The sequence below is a fragment of the Rhagoletis zephyria genome, unplaced genomic scaffold, assembly GCF_001687245.7.
Source record: "Rhagoletis zephyria isolate East Lansing unplaced genomic scaffold, Rhagoletis_zephyria_1.1 Rzeph_scaffold_00891, whole genome shotgun sequence".
Lineage (NCBI taxonomy): Eukaryota > Metazoa > Arthropoda > Insecta > Diptera > Tephritidae > Rhagoletis > Rhagoletis zephyria.
In genome coordinates this window covers 87,169-114,857 of record NW_016157975.1, presented here as the reverse complement: position 1 = coordinate 114,857, position 27,689 = coordinate 87,169, and the positions used below count along the sequence as shown (strand labels likewise).

Below are 27,689 nucleotides of genomic sequence, written 5' to 3'. Positions count from 1 at the left end.
TTTTTTTCCCGAAAACTTGGGTGATACGAGCGACGAACAGGGAGAGCGGTTACACCAAGATCTAGCCAACATTGAAAGACGATACCAAGGATTTTGGGATGAAGGCATGATGAGCGACTATTGTTGGACTCTAATACGCGAAACAGATACTAAACAATACAAAAGGCAAAGTTCCACCAATCTTCATTTCTGATTTGTTACTTTTAAGTTAATAAAATGAATATTATTTGACAAAAATCTTAAAAAATGAATTTATTGACTATATTAAAAACTAGAATCAATCTTAAAAAACGGAATGCAGATTCGGATTCAGCGTCATAAATTGACTTAAAAACCACTTTTAGTTGCCCAGATCCAAAACCGTGTATACTTGTGTTATTTAAGACGGCAATGGAGGATATGCCTTCTGTCGACCACAAAACCAAACGTGAAAGTGAATTGCTGGCGAACGTTGGTCCAAATGTTTCATTAAAAAAATTAATTTTGGGCGGGACGAAGTTCGCCGGGTCTGCTAGTAAAATATATTTGATCTGTACCAGGGTTGTTGCGAATATTCGCATTCGCATTCGCAACCGCGGACCTTCCGCATTGATTTTAACATTCGCATTCGCAATAATCAATGCGGAGCTTTTTGCGAATGCGAATGTTGTGCAAGTGCAACAATAAAACGTATATCTGGAAACAATATTTGATAAAAATGTCTTTAAACATATTATGGGTATTCATGGAAACGCGTAAATCGCTCATAACCGCGTAAACCTCTCAAATAATTAGATTTTTCATACAAAATTAAGTAAGTTTACACGGTTTACATGGCACTATGGGAAATTTGGCCCTATTTTGTGGCCAAAATTCTAAAAGTTGAGATATCAATTTAAAGCTTGGCCCAGTAGTAGGACTAGAAGTACTGGCCTTGCCGCGCCAAAATTAACCCGTAATTTTCACACCTCAAAAAAATAGCGTAATGGTCACACGGGGTCCAGTGGACCCCAACCCAATAAATAGATGCCTCGTACGTTCTATTTTAAATATCGACTCGAATCCTCCACTGACCTTAAGTTTAAAACTTTCACTTTGTTATCTGACAGTTTTTTTTCCAACTTTTAAATTATAATACCGTGAATTATTTCATAAAACTCATGATTTTGTACCAAGTAGTTCTCTAAGAAAAATTATAATTTCTTTAATATCGCACAAAATCGCAGTAAAATGTTATGGGGAAATAAGAGATCAGGGACTATTCTACCGATTTATGATCAGTTTCTATTAAACGTTTTTAAACATTTTTTTAAAACACTACATAAACTTTTTTTTTTATTGTTCAATTTCACCTTAAAGTCACTTAAATACGGACGTTTCTTTGGCACAACCTTTAAACTATAATACAAGTTTTAATTGGTAAATATTCTGCTAACCGTCACTCTTTTTTTCCACTTTACACTTTTGAAAAGCAGCAAATAGATTACGAGATACACGCATTTGAAAGTGGCACAAAATCAAACTACACATTTTTCGTTTACATAAAATTTCGAAACTATCTGTTTGAGGGTTACCAAATCAACGGTTAGTCAATTTATCGAAAACCAGAGTATACAGTTTTTTACTCTGAAGTATTCTCTGTAAGATTAGACAAAATAAATTAATTTCAAGCAAGTCAAGAAATTGACTTTTGGCCACAAAATAGGCTCAAATTTCCCATAGTGCATGGTTACGAGGCATTTGCGCGTTTTGATGAATCGCCCTATTATTTCGTAAGCTATATAACCGAGCTATCAATAGGCAGTCATACACGTTTCCACTTCTACTTGACCTTTGAGGTACGTCAAAGAGAACATCGTCCTTTTAATAATATTTTTTTTCTGTACTTTAAATACCTGCATCGCCTTCTTTCTTTATTATGATTTTTTCGTACCAATCTTAAAAAAAAAACTACTAGACACAAGAAAAAAGTGTGCACTGTAATTCTTAACCAAATTTTCGTGATTTGCTTTTGATGTTACACAAATTCGTTTCAATCTTCTTTGGCCTCTTTGGAGAATTTATTTCTAGCAAGAATTTAAAAAACAGTAATTTTGTTTACTCGTCTACCTTCTTCCTCGGATGTCTAAAATTCCACATTCGCAACATCCCTAATCTGTACCTTAAATATTTAAATTCCTTAAAGAAGTATGATTTTATGAACTAAAAACAGCCGGACCAGAGCAGAGAAGTTAACATCACGCCCACTAGGAATAACATGGCGACCCGGAACAGAGCAGAGGAGTTAACATCACGTCCACTATTAATAACATGAAATTAACATCTCGCCACAAAAACACGTCATGATCAGCGTTGTCGCGAGCTTGAAAAAAAGTATCAGTTGCAAAGCAGAAAAAATATCAAAAGCAAACAAAACTTTTAGTTGATAAACTTTTATTTAAAAACAAATAATAAATAAAAATTTTATAATTAAATCCATAGTTATAAAAAAAATAAATTGTATTACTTTCTTTAACAAAAGCAAAGAAACTGTGTGCTTATTTGCATAAAACCAACTTATAGGGCACCTAAATCACGCAAAAGCATTGTACAACCTGAGAAATGTACAAGTCAATATTGTGGAAATTACTACAGAATAAAATTGCGCAAACCTAATTTTGGAGAAACGTTGCTCAAGTAAATATGTGCAAGAAATATGAATGTGCCTTTGGTGAATATTTTGATAGCTTCATCTTTAAAACGTAAAAAAAATATTAATATTAATTTAATTTTTTTCTACGCTCTTATCCATATTTTACAGCACGATCTAGACTAAAAATTTCGCAGTTGTCGCAATACGCAGCACAAATTATTGTACAATAACACAAACATGAGCAAAATATCAAAATAATTTTGATTTTAGTGCAATAACTGTGCAATTTAGTACAAACAACTCCATACACCACACAAACGACCGACGTAAGCCCGATATTGCGCAATGTTTTTGTGTGGTTTAGGTGCCCTATAATAGCGGCGTGTGCGAAGAAATTCCGGGTTGTGTTTCCCATATAAGAGTTACCAAATCAAACTTAAAATCTATATATATAAAAATGAAATGTTTTCCATATGAGGGCGATGCCTGACCAAACCGCTGAACCGATTTCAATTCTGTAAAAAGTGCTTTTTTAGGCGTGGAATTTTTTATCAGCTATAACTGCGGAACCATAAGTCCCAGGAACTTGAAATTAGGTATGCCGACATATCAATGGTATATGCTTATAGGCAGGTACATATATATAAACGAGTTTGTAAAAGGGGCGTGGCACATTCCGTAGGCGGGAAATTTTTTATCAGCTATAACTTCGGAGCCATAAGTCACATGAACTTGAAATTTTGTATGCAGACATATCTATGGCAGGGACAGAATCGAACGAAATTTTGGCAGAGTATTGCCATGACACCTGGGCCTATAATGAGGTAAAATTGGGATCCGACAAGGGGCGTGGCACCTCCCATAGGCGTGAAACTTTTAATCAGCCATAACTTCCAGACCATAAGTCACATGAACTTGAAATTTGGTATGCCGACATGACAATGGTAGATGCTTATAGGCAGGTATATATAAACGAGTTTGTTAAAGGGGGCGTGGCTCATCCCATAGGCGTGGGAATTTTTATCAGCTATAACTTCAAAACCATAAGGCAAATAAAATTGAAATTTTTTATGCAGACGTTTATACGGTAGGTGCTTCTATACATATATACATGAGTTTGTAAAAAGGGGCGTGGAACACCCCACAGGCGTGGAACTTTTTATCAGCTATAACTTCGGAAATATAAGTCCCAAGAACTTGAAACTTGGTATGCGGGCATATCTATGGTGGGCGCTTATAGTAAGGTATATATAAATGAGTTTATAAAAAGGGGGGCACATCCCATGGCGTGGAGTATTTTACCAACTATAACTTCGGAACCATAAGTCACGTCAATTTAAAATTTGGAGTGCAGACATATCTACAGCAGGGGCCTATAGTAAGGTATATATAAATGATTTTGTAAAACGGGGCGTGGCACATCCCATAGTCGTGGAAATTTTTATCAGCTATAACTTCGGAACCATATGTCACATGAAATTGAAATTTAGTATGCAGACGTATCTACGGTAGGTTCTTACAGTAAGGTATATATAAATGAGTTTTTGAAAGGGGCGTGGCACATTCCATAGGCTTGAAATATGATGATCTTTGGTATGAATACATATCTATGGTAGGTGCTTATAGTAAAGTTTGTATACATGAGTTTGTAAAAGGGAGCGTGGAGCATAGGCGTGGAATTTTTAATCAGCCATAAATTAGGAACCATAATTCACATGAACTTGAAATTTGGTATGCAGACATACATATATATGGGAGTTGTTTAGAGTAAAGTATATATAAATGAGTTTTTAAAAGGGGGATACATATGTTTTCATCAATTATGTATATCACTCGGATATTTAAAACTGTGTCTTACAGTCTTTAGACCATTTAGGAACGGAAAGATTAATTGGTTTTTTTTTTTTTGATACCGCGATGCTGTTAAATGAAAAATGTTCATTCATAATGAATAAATCTCCTACCGAAATAAGCATTCTACCGGAAAAGTGGCGCTATTCTAAAACAGCTAAGCGAGTAGCAGATAAACGGAATGTATGAATATTTGTACTACGGTTTTATATTTTGATTTGTTTACCCCGAACAACGTCGGGTGCTCTGCTAGTATCTTTATATAAATTTTGAGACTTAAAATAACAAAAAAAAAATATTTGCCTTTAAACTAGTAATATTATTCAGTTTTCAAAAATTCATTTCTGCCAGCCGAAAGTATCAAAATAGGGCATTTGTGAACAAAAAAGTATCAAAGTATCAAATCTAACAAAAAAGTATCAAAAATGATACAATTGCATCAAAACGGCAACGCTGATGGGGATGGAAAACGAAGTTATCGCCGTCCCTAAATTGGCGCGTCAAGCGCCAAACAACTGTCATAAGTCCTCATGCCCATACAATTTGTATGGAGCATCCCACAATAACGCCGCGCTAGCGCCGAGCAAATGGAATTTTCATTTTTGACAGGGCGTTGCGTGTTGAGGTTGGATGCAGAAGACGGAAAGAAAGAGAAAGAACAAAAAAGTCAAAGAGGAAACGAGAATAAAAACGAGAGGAAATGAGAAAACATCAAAAATTACACCGCGTTAAATTAGGGATAGAGCGCGCTGACACTCGTTGACAATGGAAAACGCAACGCTTATCGCTCCAATTTAAGCATGATATTTAGTTATCATCAATACTGCTAAAGTAACTGAGGCAGCGCCGCTTGTGATACCCTTGCTTGCCTCACCCCTCGTGCTAAAATTCAAATTGGTTGGATAGTCGACATTCGTCTTCAGTATACTGTTTATTCTGTGGCCGTATGCATACGCGGAGTTCGCATACACGGAAGTAATAATCATTTGAACCGCATTTCCTCTTACTCTGCATATGCCTAAATGTGTGCAACCATTTGTAATAGCAAGTAAACACAGGGTGCTTCTAATGAAATCAAAAATTTTCTGCCGCAATACACAAAAATAATTTGGAAACAACCCCATACCATGCTGCGCAATGGCGCATCGCGTAGTTCCTTCCTTTTCCTTTTTAGGCGCAGTGCTACATGCACAAGGTTGCAAATTCGCAGGGTGCACTTGATGATTTTTTTATTTGTGATGCATTTCCGAACATTTTTTTGCAGTTTGCTTTTAATGGTTGTAAACAAATTAATGTATAGAATTAACAATAACAATCGCGCCGTCAAGTTGAAATAGCGGCAAATCAGCCCTTCGAAATTTTCTGTTGGGCTATGCGTTACAGCTTCGCAAATTCTACCCCTACCGAAACCAAAGATGTATAGACATCAAAAACTGGTTTGTAGAACATGATGCAAAGAAATAGGAACGACGAAAATTTAATTAGATATCGACAAATTAGTACAGAGCACGAACGAATTAAAAGTACCTTTTTTTAACTAACATCCTATTATTGTACCTTAAAATATCCATTAAAAAAGTAATATAAAAAACAATATTAAAACAAATAAAACTTAAAACAAAAAAAAATTACAATGAAGTTCAGTGAGCTTCGATCGTTTGTGTTTATTATCTAATTGGAAATAAAATCATATCGCACGTTTAATAATATAGAGATATAACTTAAAATTTACGTTTTTGGAGATTTCATTACACAATTATTAAGCTTGAGAGGTAGAATATGTTCAGTCTAACAGATAACCAAACTTCCCAAAAAATGCGAAGATATGCGTCTTTCCATCTGTCTTTTTGTGTACTAACTGTATGAATTGATAAAACTTTGATTGCGTTTTCGCACAAAATTGAAATTTTGAAATACTTCGTTATATTATTAAACGTACGATATTTCTACTCCTTATTTCTTTTTCTTAAATTTAGCCTTTTTTATAAAAAAATACAATATTAGTCAATTTTCGAATTTTAAGAGTGTACTGATTTCACTCTTTTTCTTAGATTTAGCTTTTATTTTTATTAAAAAACTGGGTAACTACCTATGTGGACTATTTTGCTTTATTACTCAACTATTAAATTAAAAAGTTGTTCTTATTGCTCAACGAAAAATGAAATAAAGCAAATTTGTGTTATTTCACATTCAGTTGGGAAATAAGACAAATATGCGTTATTGCCGTTTGTGTTATTTCAGGCAAGGCAGACCACTGCCCGGCTTTGTCAAAACGGAGATCAAAAGCTCTTGGGAGCCATCTCTTCGGCGATGTTGATGACCTCAAAGCGGTGAACGCTAGAAGCCTATGCACATTTTGCAAAGCACCAAGTGGTTTACAAGGGAAAGGGATAGTTAAAAAACCTCATGCGGTATCACAAAGGACCCTGAGTCTAAGTGAGTTCTACTCTGGACTGCCTCCCAACCTAACCTAACCTAATACTTTGTTGCAACGAACTGTATCCATGACACTGTGAATGATCAGATGCCTTCAGTTATTTTGTGGCCTGAGATTTGTACAAATGCATGGAAATGTATATCCAAATGCAAAATATGCCATTTTGAGCCACAAGACGGNTGCCCTTTTAAATGGGAACTCTTGCTTTGCATTGCCCTGAAACCCCAGAAAATGGTGCGTTCTTTATATGAGAATGAAACAGAAATTATACTACTCCATCACAATTTATTTAAAGAACTTAATAAAGCTGAATTATTCACTTGGCCTGTAAGTCTTTAGTAATTTTAAAGCAAAACACTTAATTCTGATACGGAAAATAATTGTATTTTTACAAGCGTAAATTAAAAATCAACCGTGCAACTCTCACTCTAACGTTTATTTGAGGGCAGAAAAGGCAGCACTTTTGCCGTATCAGAGCGAAACGTGCTGAAAAAACAACACGACGCCTTGTGAAAGGGCTGGGAAAAGAACATGAAAATTTGACAGCGCTAACACAAGGCAGAATAAGTGCAGCCTTTTTTCGAGAAAAGAAAACGCTATTAGTTTTGAAATCCTAACTAAGCTGTTGTGATGTTGTGGCTGTCAGCGTTCACGCTACGGTTGCCAGACGTACTGATTTTATCAGTAAAGTACTGATTTTTCAACTCTTTTACTGATTTTATTTATTTCTTCAATCAGTTCGCTAATGTCCTGATTTTTAAAAATTTGTACTGAATTTTCAATTTAAACAAAATACTTTAAGATTTTCTTAAGGCTTTTACTTAACATTGTAACTTCCTTAAACTGTGCTGTAAAAAGTAAGAAGAAAATAATTTAATTATAGTTGACATGTTTCAGACAATGTTTGATACAAGGTTCATAGAATAGAAGGTTACGACATGGTGCTGCCAAAAATTTGTTTTCCTCCAATGACGTAGTTGCGAAGTGAGTTCTGATTGGCTGAAATATTTTACGAAGAAGGAGAGTACACAAAATGCAGAAAATATAGTTGCCGTATAGCATATTTTAGGAATCCAAATGGGAATTTTTGATATAAAATCGTGGCAAAGCTTATTATAGCAACATAAAATGTTATAACTTCACTGGAAAAACTGGATTAACATAATAATATTCGTACAATAGTGACAAATGAAATGTAAATCGAATGCAAATTGAAATTTGCGAGTGATTTTATTCTTGAAAGTGAGCAGAACGCACTCGCGTATTTTTAAATAAAAAGCGTTCATAACATTGCCAAAATTTCGCTACCGAAATTGCAATTCATCGTTAGACATACGGTAAAACCTAAATTACCTTTTTCAGTGTAATTTTTGCAATCAAAACTAGCGTACTTAAATTTTTAATAATTTAAATAAACTCAAAGACTCAGAAAAAAGCACAAACTTCGACGCAAATTGTCAAACGGTAAATATCAGGGTTACACATATTTGAAATAAAACTTGATGTATTTTTGACTAAAATGGTGTATTTTTATAAGATAATTTTTTAGGAATCTGGCAACTCCAATAATTTAGCCATCTACGTCATCAAGATGGCGGCCATGGCTGATGTCGTAACCTTGTATTCTATGAACCTTGTGTTTGATATGCCCAAGAAATCAATTTAAAAAAAATCAATCGTTTTATGGGTATATCGCCGGGTCGCACAGTGGTTCGGATCGCAAATCTAGCTGGACGAAACTATTTAAACAAATACTCGTTGATGGATCTTTACACCACTTCTTACCTAGGGGATTTTTGAGTCGCTGATTACGAATCTGAAGTCACTTATCAAAAATTCAAAATGGCGGATCCAATATGGCGGACGAAAATTAAAAAAATCGGTAGATTTCTATGAAACTGGGTATCTGGGGGTTTTCTGGGTCGCTGATTACATATCTAAAGTCATTTACCAAAAATTCAAAATGGCGGATCCAATATGGCGGACGAAAATTAAAAAAAAATCGGTGGATTTCTATGTAACTGGGTATCTGGGGATTTTCTGGGTTGCTGATTACGAATCTAAAGTCATTTACTTAATTTACTTTATTTACTTCGGAACGAGCATTTTCATCAGATATTTCTTTCAATTTACTAATCACATAATCACGGACACCTTGTTGTCTTTTAGAAGTTTCANACACAAATAAATTTCAGAAAAATTTTTATAACAGCGCTTAAAGATTTGCATGCCTGTTGTATAATTTTTTAATTTCAGAAAGCAGAAAATTCGCGAGGTACAAAGGTTTTATAACTCCAACTATTTTTCTGTTTTAACACACAACGACGATTTTTCAGAATAAATTTGCTTATACCAATGTGGACATAAATTGCGTTATGACCTCTGAATCTATAGCGGAATAAGTGTAATTTTTTGTTTATAAAGGCAACTTGCAATTATGCAAATATTTGTGAGTGCAATTAGCAATCTTTTAAGTTAAATTTCAGCTTTTAAAATAGAGTTCTCAAATAGGCGGCGTTGACTTACCTTTTTTTGTTTGTTTTCATATGTTAATGCTTTAATAAATGCAATTTCTATTTGAATGTATTGTCAGGAATGTATTCCAAGTACCATTAAGTATTTTAAAAACAAAAAAATTTTGACTTTCGTTAACCACTGTGGGTCGTTACGTACCAGTGGCGTTAATATGATGGAGTAGAGACGGGTAGATTCGATATTCGAAGCTTCGAGATTCGAATTTTAATCGAATCTCGCCTTTATTTGCAAAAAAGCAAGTCTGCAACTTTCTTCTTTCTGACTAAATTTGACATCAGTATCTGTGGTATCACATTTGCCAAAAATGTGGCTTGATAGAACTCTTCACGCCCTATTATTAGTTTTTTATTCCTTGTTCACTTAAAGATCTCGCCTTAAAAAGCAAAATCATACCTTTTCATCAAATGTAAGACTTTTCTATTCGTTGTAAAAGTACAAACATACATACAATGTATATGTATGTAACGTGAAGTATGTACAAATTTCTTTTGTTCTTGTAAAGCTAGAGAAATAAATATAAGTACATTATACGTCCCAAAAAATTAGTTTCAATATGCATTTTGTTAATTAAAAAAAAATACTTCTGATTTGTATTTATAATCACTTTAATGTAAGTTCAATAGAATCTCTTTTTCGATCCTTCTTATAAGCAAACTTTTAAATTTTCAGTAGGAAAATTGTTGAAAATTCGAAAAAATTCAAATTATATCGAATTTTTTATCACAAAACTTTTAATCGAATAATCGAATGTTTAGACAATGTTGGAAATTCGGAAAAAATCGAATTTAAACCCCCCACTACCCATCCCTATGATGGGTATTAAATTATTTAAAAAGAAGGCTGATGTTTTTTTTGTCGAGTGTTGCTAGTTATCTCGAAAATAACTTTCAGTTTAATAACAACCAATTTGAATATTCGAATGGCTTTTGCCTATAACTAACAATTCTTTTTTCACAGTATATTGACATTGTAAAAGAGGTTTGCATACAAGACATAGAGTTAGAAAATCTTTTTAGCGAATTCTTAGTCTTTCAAAGTTTTTGCGTAGTTGAAAAAATTAATTTAAGCCATTCGGAGTTATAGATGAAGTCTCTAAATAGTGGTACTTTTCCACAGTTTAAAAAAATATATAATTTTGTTTTTTTTTTAATACCACACTCAAACGAAGCAACTGAGAAGATCTTAAGTATAAAGTTTGCTTCCTGGCGCCAAGAGAGAAACCGGCTTCTAATTAAAAATTTTTAAAGTGAATTTCATATTAAAAGTAATATTAAAAATAAACATAAATAATTCTTTGACTATTTAAACACTGAGACGGAAATTACCTCATTATGCTATTCAAAAATTTCATAAATATAAAATACAGCGTACAATGATGTATACACTCAGGTTAAAATGAATACCACTTTTATTTTTTATGAACTATATTTTACTTATATACCAAAATATTGTTACAAATAACTTCTCTGGCACTTTAAAGTATTATCTGATACTCACATTCATAATTGTGCTTTGAATAAAAATGTACTGAAAAGTAGTTCTTACCATGAAAAAGTCTAACGTACCGATTTCACGCATAAAAAATCTGGCAACCCTAGTTCGCGAAAATATAAAAATTATAACCGAATTGAGCGCTGCTTGCCTGAAAAACTTGGTATCTTCGAATATACATATGTATGTACAGACACAGTTCTCACTTAAAGTAAGTTTGGTAATGTTTTGTTGAATGTGGTAACTTTTCCTGGTGATTTCGGTAAAAAACGTGATAGAAGTGAAACTTCTGGTAGAAACCCTAATAAAATTAAACTAGGAGAGAACGAGACGAATACAGTTATTTATTTACTGTATCTAATGTTGGTACCAAGTTGACAAGTTTTTATAATTTTTCACACTTATTTTTCTTTAATTTCTAATTTTTTGGATACAAAGGATATTACTATTCTTCTTCGCTTTATTCCGTATTCGAAAAATTATATGTTTCAATGGACACATCGATTTGGATACATCATTTCGATTTTGAGAAAAATAAAACATTTAGATTATTGTTTAAATTTTCGTTGATTTTAAATTTGGGATTCCAAAATATCTGATATCAAATAAAACACCTTCTTGAGGTAAAATTTTCGAGAGACGAAAGCTGAACTAGAAACACGAAATTTAAGATATCAATTTCGTGACGAAAATTATACACATTTCTTTAACTATCTTGAAAACTGACGGCAAATATTTTTGATTTTTTGGAAGCAAGGCGAATTTATATAAGGTGGTGTTGTTTAATCAGCTGTGAGTAGCGTTTGATTGTCAAAATTTTATATTTTGCTAGTGAGTGAGTGAAAACGTGAGAGTGTTTGCATTTTCTGTCGCCCTTTTTCATTCGGAGAAGAATAGCTGAAATTTGACAATGACCAGCTAAAAGCAAAAACAAAATACAAGTAATTGTTGTATTTGTTGAATCGATACCACCTTATATGAATTCGCCTTGTTTGGAACGTTTAAAGTTCCGCCTACTTGGAAACACAAAATTACAGAAATTTAGCAACGACTCAAACATGGTACAAGTATTTAAAGGGAAAACCGCTCGCTCATATCGTCGGCCATGATTTTTTTTTTGAAGTTTGTCTACTTTATAAAATTGAAATTTTCAGAGCAACTCAAATGCCACTTAAAAGTAAAACACAAAATAAATAGATGAAAATATTCAATTTTGCTTTATTTGCTCAGGCTGTCTCTCAGCGGTTTTACCTCATGGTACAATTATTAAAGGTATTGTCTTCCCAGATAGTTTTGCTTCACATCGAAATTCGTGCTCCCTTATTTTCATTTTGACGCATTTCAATGTTGATTCTTTTACTTTTAGGTGGCTTTGCTTTTGGTTTTCACTCAATTATATTTTTATAATTTTTCGAAAAAAAAGAAAAAACGTTTGAAATAAATTGAGCAATAAAAGTTTTTGTTTTTTTTTACTAAGCAAATGTTTATTTTTCGGCTTTTTAATTAAATAAGTTCTCTGCAAGAGGATTTGTTTAAAAAAAATACATGGACATCATATATGGTATATGGTGAACAGAAATATCCCTTTTCCCTTACAGTAAACTTTTTAGTGTGGGCAACAATGATATTTTTCAAATAAGGCAGATCGGAGTATGCGCTCTCTGGGAAGACAATACCTGTAATTATTGTACCATGGTTTTACCTTTAAATTTTTGTATCATGGATTCAAATCAAGGCATATCCAACAGGTAGTAGCATTAGAGCAAAAACATTTCCGTGTATTTTGTTGTTGCTTCTGGTATCGAAAGTGTCAAAAACTGTTCTGATTTGTTTCTTCTAAATCAAAGCGTGTCATGTGAAATTGAAATTGGCTACAAATAAAAATTATTCCAACTTTCTTCCTTAGTAAATTTGTTTGCTTGTCGAAGCATTGATCCATCCTTTGCAAGGCCCAGCGGCTGTGCTGCTGAGTTGGGCGAATGTTCAAAAGCTGCTATTCAATCGCTTGTTTTCTATGGAAAAAGGTTTCACATTCAAATAGATTTTAAGAATTTAGAATTTTTTGAGAATAACTGGCTAACCAGAATGCAGTACCACGGTTACTAGCTATTTCGCTAGCTACATCAGCAATAATACACTACAACCACAGCTACATACATATTGTGGGTAGCTTAGAGCATTTAGAATATTTTAACTTTTGACAGCTCTGCCACAGCCTCACCATTCTGGTTAGCCAGTAATAAAAATTATTTGACATTTTCGAGAGCAAATAATTTGAAAAAAATTAAATCAGCTGCTCCACTGATACTACCTGTTCAATGTGCCTTGATTCAAATGAATAAAAATATTCCACGTCAGTAGTGATAGAACGATACGAGTACCGAGTACAGAATATAGATACTTTTCATGAGTACTGAGTAGTATTGAGAACTCGATACTTTTTGACAAGTACTGAGTAAATATCGTTAAGAACTTTTTAAGTAAAAAATAAAATTTTCAAATTACATAAACAATTCCGTTCTTTTACTTACATTGAACATTTTTTAAGAATTACCCAAAAAACATTATGGCAAATGTTCGAAAATTATTTCGATATCCAATATGAATGTCGTTTAAATGAACATAACACTCATTTACTTCAATACTGTCATAACTCAATAAACCAAAAACTCGAGGAAAACAGCTTTAAAGTTTTGAATTTAAATATACTCTCATAGAAAAAAATTATATGTATTTTGTTCAAGCGAGCTACTGGTAATCGGTATAGCTATGAACTTTTTACACAACATAGAAGAAGAGGTAGAGGTAATTTCAACGCTGTCCTCGGTTAAAAATTCCTTTATATGAACACGAGTCTCTTTCCTTAGTGTAACGGAGCATTCGTTATTCAATGTATTCTACCTTCGTTGTAAATTCGAAATGCAGTCCATTCTAAAAAAAATTAATTGTGGAAGAGAGCTTATATTTCCTTTGGAGAATGGGCTTCACCACAATTGTTTCTATCTAAAATATTTGCTTTTAAAGTGTTTAAATAAACTTTTTGATATAAACAGTTATTTTAAACTTTTAGAAATAAACTTATTGCAAGTTTACTTCAAAAACTCCTGTAGAAATGCTTGTTTGATCAGATGTCAACTATTAAAACAATGTCTATTCAATTTACAAATAGGAAGAGGTCATAAAAGCAAACCAATCTGATTTTTTTTTTACTTTTCGCGTTTGTATTATCGATACATTTTTGGAACTGTGAGTACTGGTATCGATTCTTCTATAGAGTATTCTAAATGAGTACTAGTATCGTTATTTTCTAAAAAGTTCTATCACTACAGTTTCCAAGGCAGTTAAAAAAATGCGTATACTTTTCGTCACGAAATTGATATCATAATTTTTGTGTTTCTACCTTACTTACTTCTTACCTTGAAGAGGTGTTTTATTTGATATTTATTAGCAGATGGTCCATATTATTGAAGTTAATGTGGGTCTGCTTCTCTATTGCTAATTATTTTTATTTTGTATTCGTATTGCTTTACTAAATTCAATTCAATACAATCAAAATGAATATTTTATGCACAGTTTTTAACCTTAATGTATTCTTGATAATATCACGTATTCTTCATGCTTACGGGCTGTGGCTCCGATACAGCCCCAGGCCAAGACGAAGGCGCTGGACTGATCCTATCCTTGTTGTTATTATTGTCGCGTAATAGTATTTACTTTTAGCAATGTTATTGAGCTTTGTGGAAAAATTTGTTTGTTATCCTATTCTGATATTTTTTATTCCAGGAAGATATTGAAAATATCAATTCTCAATTCTATATACCTGGCACGTTGACAAGACGAAAACAGGAGGAACTGGGAACTCTGGCAGCTGTGCAGGAATCACGACGCTCGCACGTGAAAAAATACAAACAAGAAAAAGGTACGTTGAGATGTAAGTCCATTTTCCTAAAAACTTTTATCTTAGAACCGGACAATGAATTGATTTCATATAGAAGTAAGGCCACGTCAAGTTTACCGCGAAGATTTCGCTAAGTCACGGATTTTTGAGAAAAGCAAATCATTAGAAACTACTTATAATGCAATTATGCTGAAATTTTATTTTTAAACACGTTTTGATCCATGTTTTGCAGCTAAAATTTTTATTTTAGCTTCGAAAGCAAACGTTTTTAATTTATTATCCAAAATTAATAGTTTAGTTTTTAATACATACATTTTCAAATCGGTTTTTAAAATGATCTTTTGGTAATTGAAAATTCCCATATTTAGATGAGATTTTGAAATGTTTATTTTGTGTTTAAAAATATTCGTTTTCAAATATGATAAATAAATATGATTCTACTTTGAATATTGTTATTGAGCTTTGTACTACGATTTTGTTTATTAGGAAAAATGGAAAAAGCAACAAAGTCTAAGCGGTAGAAGTTATTTTGGAGATCACCACATCTTGTCAACTTCTTTTTTTTAGACTTCAGCAGGGATCGAACCGGCGTCATCGATGTGCAAAGTCAGAAGCGTTAACCACTGAGCTATGCACACCCCGTAAAGTCTTATTGCTAATTCATTTCCTTATTCAACCTACTACTATCAAGCATGATAAAAACATAATAAGGTAAAACCATTGAGAGGCAGTCTGACGTTTGCCAACAATATAATTTTAAAATCAAAACTCAAACTCACACACACATTCTCATTTTCAATCTCAAACAACAACAATTGTGAACAATTTAATTTTTTTATTTTCAATTTTATATGATTTTAAAATGTTGGCAAACGTCAGAACAAAATCATGGCCGACGAATTGAGAGAATGAATTTACCTTGTAATGTTTTTATCATGCTATCAAGTGCAGCTGATTTGCCGCTATTTAAACTTGACAGCGTGTTGTCAATTCTATACATTCATTTGCTTTATTTCAAGTTTCGGGCAGGCTCTTCCTAAATTTTTTGATTAAAACACAAAGTTACTTCATATTGAAAAATATACATATCGTCGATGTTTTTGCAAAACCGCCCATTGACCAGTTGCATAACCGCCTAAATCGCCGTTATGGGATTTGGTAACCCTGAACTCCAGGCATTGAGATTTATGCATTAAAAACTGTTAAATCGGTATTAAAACAACATATTTGTAAAATAATAGCTAGAGAAAATACCGCCTATCAAGGCAATGCCTTCAAAGAATAAACCGTTTTTTCGCTCTCCTGTAAAATTTGAGTGCCGTAAGATAGGCGGTTTTGCAATTGGGCGATGAGCGGTTTTGCAAAAACATCGACGATATATTGTCATTCATTTAATGATCTATGTAGGATGTATGTATGTATGTATATATACTGACATATAAATTAGTTACAAAACTTAATAACGAAAAGATATGTACACATGTTCTGGCTTTTTCTCCAGGGAGGTCCTGCTAATTGATTCTCGCTGGGGATTAGAATTTGTTTTTGCAAATAACAATTACCAAAACTTTTCTCAAATCAAAAAAGTGCGCCGTTCAGCAACGTATCTTTATTAAGTGGTTAGATGTTATTTCCGCGCCCTTTTGCTGAAGAAGTTGATGCTGTATATATAGCTTGAAGCACCTGCACAAAATTTTTTCCGACAAATAATGCAGATGAAAAGTTTTTCAGCTTCATAAGTAGTTTTGATAATTCTAATACAAAACGTTTTCGTTTTAAATTTTCGCATGTTTATTGACTGCAACGAAATTTTCGTTTTTTCCTGAAAGTGTTTCGTTTTACTTTGCCGGTTAAAAATATAGTCGCACTACAATTTGTAGGAACAATATCCTTAAATGTTTCACTAAAGATTTAAAAATACACATTTTTGCCGTAATTTTTAACCGACTTCACAAAAAGGAAAAGGTTATCAATTCATCGAAATATTTTTTTTATGTATGTTACCGCATAACTTTGGACCACGTTAACCGATTTCTATAATTCTTTTTTGTTTTAAGGAAAGATGTTACCTCACAGGTAATTTGCTAATTTGGTTAAAATCCGATCATTGGATCATTAAGAAATTAACGATAATCCTACATTTTTATTTGAGAATTGAAGTCGAATTTGTTTTTTGCTTAAAAAATACTTGTTTTTATTTCAAATGTTCTCAGCCAAAAAAAAAACAAAAACAAAACCAGTGATTTCTAAGCAAAAAACAAAACCGACTTCAATTCTCATATAAAAATTTAGGAGTACGGATAATTTTTTCATGATTCAATAATCGGATGTAAACCACCTGTGAGATATGTACTACCTTTCCGATGCAAAACGATTTATCGAAATTAATTGACGTGTTCCAAAGTTATAAGGTGACATACATAAAAACAAATACAAACAAGTAAGAAAGTGTAAGTTCGGGCGGAGCCGAACATTAAATACCCGGCGCAAGTATTAAATATATGTTTTCCACCTTTCCGAAAGCTACCGCTACATGATAAGCCGGGGTGTATACATTTTAAGTAAATTAGCGTCTTTCCTTTTTGGTTGTTGTTGTTTCCGACAGGGTGGGTGTATGATGTACTTTGGAACGAATTTCCGTCATCCCTTGTCAAATTTGGTTTGGAGACAAACCGGTTTCGGCGTTGTGCCATCTTCAGTGTCATTTTTCGTTCTGCATAATTTTTCTTGGTTGCTCGTAACTACCTCTTTCTTTTGTTAGGTACGTCTTTTTAGTTTTGCAGTGTTTGCGGTGCTCAATAGGTAGATGAATTGTTTTGGCTCGTTTTTGACGGCAGTTAAAAGTCCGTGATTTTTACCCTCTTTGTTTTTGCAGTTGGTGTATTCCCTTCCATGTCTGTCCTTAATATTTTGTTGTTGTCATTTTTCGTCTCGTACAGTAGTTTTAGAGGTTCAAACAGTACGTCCGATACAGTATTTATATGCTCATTTATTATTTGTCCTTTGAAGGTCTTCTGTTTATATATTTCCATATTTTATAATATATTCAATCTTTGTCCTTTATGTTGTACACGGAGAAGTTCTGTTGTTTGTCCAATCTTCATTGGTGTGCATTTATTTTTGATCATGTGATTCGCGAAGTTCGATTCTATTGCAACCTCTGGGTTTCGTTTTTTCTTATTATAATCCCTTATGTGTTCTCGATACCTTGTTCTTATATTTCGCCCTGTTTGTCCTATGTAACTGTGTCGGCACTCACAGGTTAACTTGTAAACACCCTGTTTATCTAGCGGGTCTTCCTCGCTTATTTTCTCTTTCAATATATTTCCCACTGTGTTCCTTGTTATAAATGATGTCGGAATGTCATACTTATGAAAGAATTTGGCAAGTTTGTAAGATGTCTTTTCTGGGTAAGTTAGAACTGCCCAAGTTTTTTTTTTTATTGTTTTCCTCTTTGCTAGTCTTTTTCGATTTTGTGTCCTTTCTTAACTTCTCCACCAGGCCTCTCCTATATCCGTTATTTTCCGCAATGGCATATATTGTATCCAGTTCCTTCTTGTAGTCTTCTTCTGTTAGAGGGGTCCTTTCAAGCCTCATTATTAGTTGTCTAAATGCTGGATTTTTGTGTTGCTGTGGGTGGTTTGAGCTATTGTGTATAATTGTGTCTGTGGCTGTTGGTTTTCTGTATATTTCGAACTCTATCTTGTTCGTGGTATCGTTTATTTTAATTGTTAAATCTAGATAGTTAATCTTTCTTTCCTCTTCCGTTTCCATGGTGAATTTTATATTCTGGTGTTGTTTGTTGAGATAGTCTAGTATCTGTTTCTCTTTGTTTCCTTCTATTAGACATAGATAGGAGTATAATTCTACGCGAGATATGTCGATGATTTGCTTTTATGTGGCAAGCACAATAACCATACCGAGTTTGGTACAAATTGCTAGAACGGTTACCGAGATACATATATGTGATCATAAATGGGCGGTGCCACGCCCATTTTCTAAAAATTTATCATAAACGTATTTCTTGGTAAAGAATTGTTGCAAGCACCAATTTTGAATAAATTAGCTTTAATATTTACTGATATCGAGGATTTCGTATTTCTCTAAATTACCGTTACATGGGATGTGGCCATGGTTATTGTCCGATTTTAAAAATGTTCCGTCCTTTGGTATGCTGTACCAGAGCCAACAATTGTGCCATTGTGGCTACGCCCATTTTCTAAAAAATTTTTATTAATATTCTTATTTTTCGTCTAAAAATCATTGTAACTATCAATTTTTAGTGAATTATCTTCAGTAGTTACTAAAATATCGCAGTTTTTGTATTTCTGAAAATTGCCTTTATATGGGAGGTAGGCGTGGTTATTGTCCGATTTCGCCCATTTGCAATACCATCCGTCCCACGCCCGAAAGAAGTGCACGTACCAAGTTTCGTTAAGATATCTCAATTTTTACTCGAGTTATCGTGTGCACAGACGGACGGACGGACGGACAGACAGTCACCGCTTAATCGATTTCTCTTTTTATTCTGATGATTTATGTATACATTTGTCTATATCTATCTCGATTCGTTTTGCCTGTTACAAGCAACCGTTATGTGAACAAAGTTATAATACCCTTGTGCACAAGTGCGCTCGGGTATAAAAATATTCCAACGAATTGATAACCTTCTCCATTTTTGAAGTCGGTTAAATATGATGTAATCATATATGTAATACTTTTATATTGACAGAAACCGAACTTCTCGTGTAAGCATTCCGAAATCAAAACGAGACAGTCTAGTATAGGTATGGTGATCCGTCCTGTACTATACGGGACAGTCCTCTTTTTTGACTCATTGTCCTGACAATTTATTTATTTTATATGGGAAATATTCTGACATGCCTGTGAACGAGTTTAAAGTGATGTTGGTGGTATATGATCGTAATTTTCTCCATAAACAGTTACTATTTTCTAATCTGAATGCCTGTGTTTCGATTCGAGGAATGCATACTAAGTTAGTACTCAACATTTTAGCAAAGTTTGGCTATTTTTCCTTAGTTTATGTAAAGTTTATTATTTTTTATGAAAGTAAAGCTCTTTTCCTAACAAAACCATATAATGCTGTTTAGGTGCGACAGCTAACACCAGGCGCCTAAATTCGTGCTATGTGTTGCTGCATGTCCAAAAATTTCCTTCATTAAATTAATGAAATTTTCGCACATGCACTTCTCAACTGCCATGTAATAAAACTTTCTCAAGTTATAATTTGATGGCAGTTCAAAGTATGCTCGGCCTTGTCTGATGCACCCTCCGGACAACTATACGGAGCATTTTGCGGACTCTGCATGGTCGTAAATGAACTTTACCATTGGCCACAGTGCCTACCCACTTTTACTTAAATAAATAACCGAATAATGTTTCACCAAAATTTCAAACACTTTAGTTAGAATCTTTAGAAAAAATTTGGTTTGCAGTTTAGTACCTCATTAAAATTGAGTATAATAACGTGCTGCTCATTTGCTTCTCTTTTAAAAAAAAATGGTCGAACATACTTACCTACTTTGTATGAAAAAGATGTGCAACATCGTCAACAAAAAAAATTTTCAAAAATTAACGGTAAGTCTGAGCGACTTCAAAATCGCCTTTTATAATACTAAAATTTAAGGTTTTTTTAAACAAATTTTGCGGGGAAAATTTCCTACAAATTTGTAATGTTACTACAAGGATGCTGTTTCAAGGCTAATACATCTAGGATCATTTAAGAAGGCTTTGAGATCAGAAAGTGTTTGTGGAAAAAATTTGCGAAATTATTTTTTGTCCCGTATTCGGCTCCCATAAATATGGTCACCGTAAGTATAGGGATGGGTAGTGGGGGTTGAAATTCGATTTTTCCGAATTTCAAACATTGCCCAACCATTCGATTATTCGATTCGAAATTTGGTGATGCAAATTCGATTTAATTCGAATTTTCAACAATTCTTTTATGAAAATTTAAAAAGTTGTTTGTAAATCAGGGATCACACGATTTGTACATTTGTAGAGATTCGTACATTTTGGCAGTTACAGAGTGGTGTTGTCCGGAAATTCTTTTATTGAGCTGAACTTAATTTTTTCAGAATGATAACTCAAATCGAAAAAGAGATTCAATTGAACTTACATTTATGTGATTAATTATACGTATCGCTCCTCTTAGCTTCACAACCAGGGTTTCCACTTTGGTAAATTGTTACCACAGTTGGTAGAAAAAATTGGGTTGGTAAAAAAGGAAATTCTTTCCTATTTTGGTAGATTTTTGTTGAACTTTTCGTTACCGATTTATTTTTCGTAGTTATCTTTATATTATAAATTTCTCTGCATACTTTTTATATGCTTACATACGTATAAATGTATATCGATATAAAGCGAACATATCGTGCCCCATTCAAAACTCATTTTACTGGAATCCCGAGGAGCTTTTGATTGCCAAAATATTTTAAATGATTTTTTAAATACATATAAAGAAAAAATTTACAGGAATGTAATGACGCTCTACAGTTTCGAAATACAAAATCACATTTTCCCGCTTTTTATAATCGAAACTGTATGGTGGAAAGTGTGTTCTAATATCTATTTGATACACAAAAAATGATCACGGCTGTATTTTTTGCTGATATATTACATACATATGTTCCATTAAGTTAAACAATATAAGAATATTGTAGTATGTACCACAAAAACGTATATTTTCTATAAAATATCAAAACTCAGAAAAAAAAATCTTCGCTATTAGAAATTTGGGTTGATTGTAGTTCAAAGTGTCTCTTTCCCGGTAAAAAAGTTTGAGAGAAAAAAAATACACTTTTTGAGAAATTAAATTAAAAAAAAAATATGCACTTTTTGTTTATTGTTAAATAAAAAATTTTAGATAATGAAAATCAATAATTATATCATTCTATCTTGAAGTGACAAGAATTACTGACATTTGAGTAAAAACATTGTTGGAATCTATTAAATTTTGACAAAGTTATGGGCATTTTAAAAAAACATTCTCACTGTCAATTCGAAAAGTTGATTTTTGCCTGAAAAACAAAATCGCGTTTAATTCGGCCGAAAAATTTTTCCGAGGCAAAAGAAAACATACGTGTCTCATTATTTGGACCAACAAACAATGTATTTGAGTTTGGTCGAAATTAAAAATCATGCTCGTACCTGACCGGTTGTCTGGAAATGGAAAGCATCTTCAATTATTGAAATACATAACTACAAAAATAAAAAACTGAATTTTTAATTAAAATAAATAAAAAATAACAAACCTATAGTTTTTATTAAAATAACTATAAAAAAAAATTATTGGTAGATATATTCCAGATTTGGTAGATTTTTCTCAAGTGGATGGTATATATTTTTTTCGTCAGTGGCAACGCTGTTCACAACCAAAACTAAATACAAAGTATTTTTTTCTCAAATAAATATCTGCAAAAATATAACGGTTGCCAAAACGAATCGAGATAGATATAGACAAATGTATATATAAATGCTCAGAATGAATAGAGAAGTCGATTAAGCCATGTCTGTCTGTCCGTCTCTCCGTCCGTCCGTGTACACGATAACTCGAGCAAAATTTAGATATCTCAACGAAATTTGGTATGTAGATATCCATTTATCCAAGGTAGGTTGATATTGAAAATGGGCGAAATCGGACTGTAAATACGCCCACTTCCCATATAATGGTAATTTTCAGAAATACGAAAACTGCGATATTTTAGTGACTACTGAAGATTATTAAGTCAAAATTGATATTTACAATAAATTTTAGACGAAAAACAGAAAATAGTATAAATTTTTGGAAAATGGGGGTAGCCACGCCCACTGTGTATATCTTCGTAACCGCTGCACCAATTTCTTCCAAACGTGGCACAGTTGGTGGGCTTGGTACAGCATACCAAATGGCTGAAAATTTTTAAAATCGGACGATAACCACGCCCACATCATATATAACGGTAATTTAGAGAAACACAAAATCTTCGATAAATCAGTAAATATTAAAGCTAATTTATTCAAGATTGATGCTTGCAATAATTCTTTACCAAGAAATACGTTTATGGAAAATGGGCGTGGCACCGCCCACTTATGATCACATATATGTATGTATCTCGGTAACCGTTCTACCAATTTGTACAAAACTCGGTATGGTTATTGTGCTTGCCACATAAAAGCAAAACGTTCGAAAATTATTGAAATCGGACTGAAACTACGGCCGATTTTTATATAACGGTAAAATTCTGATATGCTTGAAACTTCCATTTTTCGAAATTTAAGGACGCTAATTTACTCAAAATTGATACACCCCGGCTTACCATGTAGCGGTAGCTTTCTGAAAGGGGAAAAAGATATATTTAATACGTGCGCCGGGTATTTAATGGTCGGCTCCGCCCGAACTTAGACTTTCTTACTTGTTCTTTTTAAAGTGATTTAAGTGATTACAGCTGGAGCAAACCATATGTATGTTACAGAGCAACGGGTACAACCTGACTCGAAGTACCGAATTGTTACTCACATAATAATCTCGTTACTCGCATGTTCCGTATATGCACCATTAACCCTAGTATACTAACGTTCGCCTGTGAGGCGGAACGAATTCGGTTTTCTCACGATATTTAAGGAACGCTTTTAATCATCAAAGGTAAGTTCACGGCAACTCAGTTTAGCGCTGTACGAGGTTGTTAGCAGACGCACCTTGTACAGTGGCCTTGCGCGGTTGATTTTCACGCTCTCTTGATGCCTGACAGGCGAACGTTAGTAGTAAAGTAATTTTTTTTTGCTGCACTTATTTCAGTTTTTAACATGTTTGTTGGCTATTTTCTGTTTTGACCTTAATTTTTTTTTTACTCTTCGAGAGGAGTACCTATGAAGAACAAGTTCTAAAACGGTTGGAAGAAATATCGTTGAATGGAAGCGATAGTGAGTACAATTTGGAAGAAGATTTCAGTGAATGGGCCGTATGAACAAAAACCAAGCATTTGCTTTTTCTTAATATTTCAAACCTTTTGCTTGATTTATTTATATAAATTTACCTAAAAGGTCTGAAATTTTAAGAAAAATCAATTGCTTAGTTTTTATTCATAAGGCCCAATGTTATACAAAAAAGTCAATTTCATTTATAAGTACAAGTCACAATAGAAAATATAAACAATTATTTCCTTTTAAGTGTGAAAGTAAATACAAAAACCTTTAAGATAATTTATGGATCGTTTGAGTTCGTTCGCTTTAAAATATTGTACATGTTAAATAAAAGCTCGTTTTCAAAAAATATTTTTTTACATTATTTTTTATTAATTTGAATCGGCATCCTTAGAATAAAATTATATATGCATATTAAGTCCATAAAGAACACCAATAAAAATTTGGTGATTTTTGAAATTCAAAACTTGGCAATACTGCCCTTTGTTCGACGCTTCCTATTTTTCTTGTCGAGTTCGTCTTGCTCTCTCATTCTGATATTTGTTGACGTCACGGCCGATTGCTCTCAGCTCGATTGGCCCAATCTTGTACATTACATTTTGCTTTGCTGCCTTTATGCTTAAGTGCGCATTTAAGATACCTACCCCAAAATGCGCATCAGCGGCATTATTTATAACATTTATAAGGAAACTACTCCGATAAATACATTCAACCTACCTGCACATTAAAAATACCTGCCTTAAAATTTTGCAACTATTATCAATTATCAAAGAAAGTATTACGTTTATCTGCACTGGCTCTACACTTACCCTAATTTACAAGCTTTTATTTATTTTGCTCATCTCGCAGAACAACGAAAACGGCTATCATTTTATGTAGGTACAGTAAAACCCGCTTAAGTACCTCACGAAAAATGTCAGCTTTTTGAGGTACTTAGGCGGGTTGGGTACTTAAAAGAATCTGCTTAAGTACCTCGATGCGGGTACTTAAGCGAACATAATTATTGATGTAAATACATCTTTTTGTTAACTTACATAAATATGTAAATCCTTGAATAAGACAAACATTTAATGAAGTATTCGTATTACGAAGTATACGTTGCGAACGTAACAACAACAAATACCATGTAAACCTAAGCTTAATATTTTATAGAACACTTAAAGAAAAAATTTCATCAAAATTTAAAATTTCTTTTCTCAGATGTATTTTTTGAGTATACAGTTTTATAGGCCATTAAATTTTAGTGTAGTAATGTGCAAGTTTCAAGTGGCTAAAAATTACCGTTGATTTTTTATAATTTTTTTGCCGAAGGTGTGTAACGCTGCCACTGAGATACAAAATATGTAAATATTTTAAGGAATTTTAAAAGAGCACTTAAAAAGTGAAAATTATAGGTAAAATGGTAAAAGGGTTACGAAAAATTGAGGTACTTAGGCGGGTTGGGTAAATAAGCTGGGAGGTACTTAAGAGAGGGATTTTCTTCAGATTACATTCAAAAATTCACATTGCCCAAAAATGTTGGTTACTTAAGCGGGTTAGGCACTTAAGCGGGGGGTACTTAAGCGGGTTTCACTGTATATAGATAATTAGATACCATTCGGAAAAAATTTCGCTCGCAGTAATTTCTGCGTGGTAAGTACTCCTCCATTATATGGTTTCCTAGGGATTCGGATACCGTCCTCATTGAAGTAGTAAAGAAAATTCTCTTGAGTGCCTTTTTCGGTTAAGCGCACAAGTTTTTCGTGCAAAGTAGGATGGGTAGCTAAGCAAAATATACTGTATTCTATCATTCTTGAATAAAACACCACATGTTGTGCGGGAACGAAGCTGTTGTTCGTATCGATACTAAAGTGTGTTGCGTGTATATGGTCGCACATGCATGCATATGTACGAAAGAAATTTTCCTTACGCTGCATGATTCGTTGCGATGATTCGAGTAAAGTAACGATACGAAAGATACGAGTGTTGATTGGATTAGAAACGAATACATGTGGGTATCCAAATTTTCGTTACTTTTACAGCTCTACTTTAAATAAACAAAGAACAAAATAATAGGGCATGAAGAGTTCTATCGAGCCACATTTTTGGTTTGTCCATAGCTAAACGGCTGGTATTATTGACCTATGCCAAAAATTTCACTTCACATTTGCAATCAGTAATGAAAACGGAATGTCAATCATCTGACGACAGAATTTGAGAACTCCCTTTGCCATGCACTGCGATATCTATGTACATTTGGTCAGTTTTTAAATTGCAATGAAAACGCATTTAAAACCAGATGAACAACGGTTAATTGAAGCAGTTTATGATGTCAGAAATTTTGACATGGTGAAAACTAAGCATCAGATAACGTTTTTGGATTATAAAGCATATGAAATGTTATTTTTTTCGTGAATTTATTTGTATAACTGGGATGTGAAACTATTTAAATCGATAAATACATTTCACTGTGAATTAATACTTAAACATTTATCGAAGCACCAATTGTTCCATTTTCTTGAATATTTCTCATTTCATCAGATCGAAAAAAACATGGATGTATTTTTTTGACTTATACCCCTAAGGCAAATGTGATGATTGGATTAGAAAAACTACACACAGTGATGCCAAATTTAGTCAGGAAGAAGAAAGTTGCAGAGTTGCTTTTTGCAAATAAAAAAGAAATTCGATTTTTTTTAGAAAAAATCGATTTTGTCCGAATTTTAGCACCACAAAGTTCGATTACAAAAATTCGCCATTTCGGAGCTAAAATTCGTTTAAAACTCGAACCTCGAAGATTCAAATATCGAATGTACCCATCCCTAGTCTAGTACCGTTTTTGTGTATGTATTGTATACATGCTTATTTATAAACGATTGTGTACGTGTTCATTGATATATCTGTACTGTAATGTTTTCGGACGGTACTAGCTGTTACTGCCAATATAGGAGTATTACATATATGGATATAATGTTCGTTTTTATTTTGCGAATGTCACATTTTAGAGTACTGTATACAAGTCTTCTTCTTCTTTATTGGCGCTGTAACCGCCTAAGCGATTTTGGCCGAGTCCAAAACAGCACGCCAGTCATTTCTCTTCTGTGCTAACTGACGCCAATTGGAAATGCCAAGTGAAGCCAAGTCCTTCTCCACCTGGTCTTTCCAACGCAGAGGAGGCCTTCCTCTTCCACTGTTACCAGCATCGCGGCCCGCGTTGAATATTTTCAGAGCAGGAGCGTTTCTGTCCATTCAAACAACATGGCCAAGCCCTGTATACAAGTACTGTATTTTTAATTTTGGATGAAGAAAAATTATTTCAAAAAATTTTGTTTTACAATTTCTTTTGAATATGCGGGTTTTACCTGTATAATTTTTTCAGTGTATTTGACTGACAACGATACATTCGCACGTGTTTTGTGACAATATTAATTAATTAATTAATTAATCCCAACGGCTTTTTACCCTCCATTCCCGCCCAACCGACACGAGGGGCGCAGTCCGCATGACGTACGGAACCTTTTTTTTTTAGTTTTTTGGTGCCGAGTAGTGGAAGCAGGAGTTTGTTAAGTGTCGAGATCTAAAACTATTCAGCTACAGAATCAAATTCATCAGCTGATTGGATATGCTAAAGATAGTATTTCAATTATTGAGAGTGGAAATAATAGTTTTCTTTATAGTAAAAATCGAGTACGATACGTCAAACGTGCTGGAATGACAGTTAAAATCTTGACATAAACCACGGAATGATTCGTTTAGTTCAAAATTAGTCCCCCCTTACACAAGTCGTCTAAAGCTCATAAATTTGCCTACACTCGCAAGTCGTAGAGAAATGCTGGGTATAATATTTATCGTAAAATTAATGACAGGCTTGATTAATAGCCCGGCTCTCCTGGCTGAGGTAAATTTTAATGTTCCTTCTCGAGTGTCAAGAAACTTTCGACCTCTATTTTTAAAGCCTTGCAAAA

The 27,689-nt window shown here is 33.4% G+C and overlaps 1 protein-coding gene across 14 annotated transcripts in view; it reads left to right on the top strand.

Annotated features, from left to right (window-relative positions):
• LOC108361961 (uncharacterized) overlaps positions 1 to 27,689 on the top strand; it is a 93,755-nt gene that overhangs the window by 32,714 nt on the left and 33,352 nt on the right. For 11 of the 14 annotated variants that reach the window (XM_017614766.1, XM_017614762.1, XM_017614763.1 and 8 more), the window contains one exon: positions 14,709 to 14,856. In XM_017614766.1, coding sequence (XP_017470255.1) covers positions 14,709 to 14,856 — 148 coding nt within the window. Of the gene's footprint in view, positions 1 to 14,708; positions 14,857 to 14,889; positions 15,060 to 27,689 lie in introns of those variants that run through there. The other 3 variants (XM_017614767.1, XM_017614771.1, XM_017614768.1) reach the window with 2 other exon arrangements.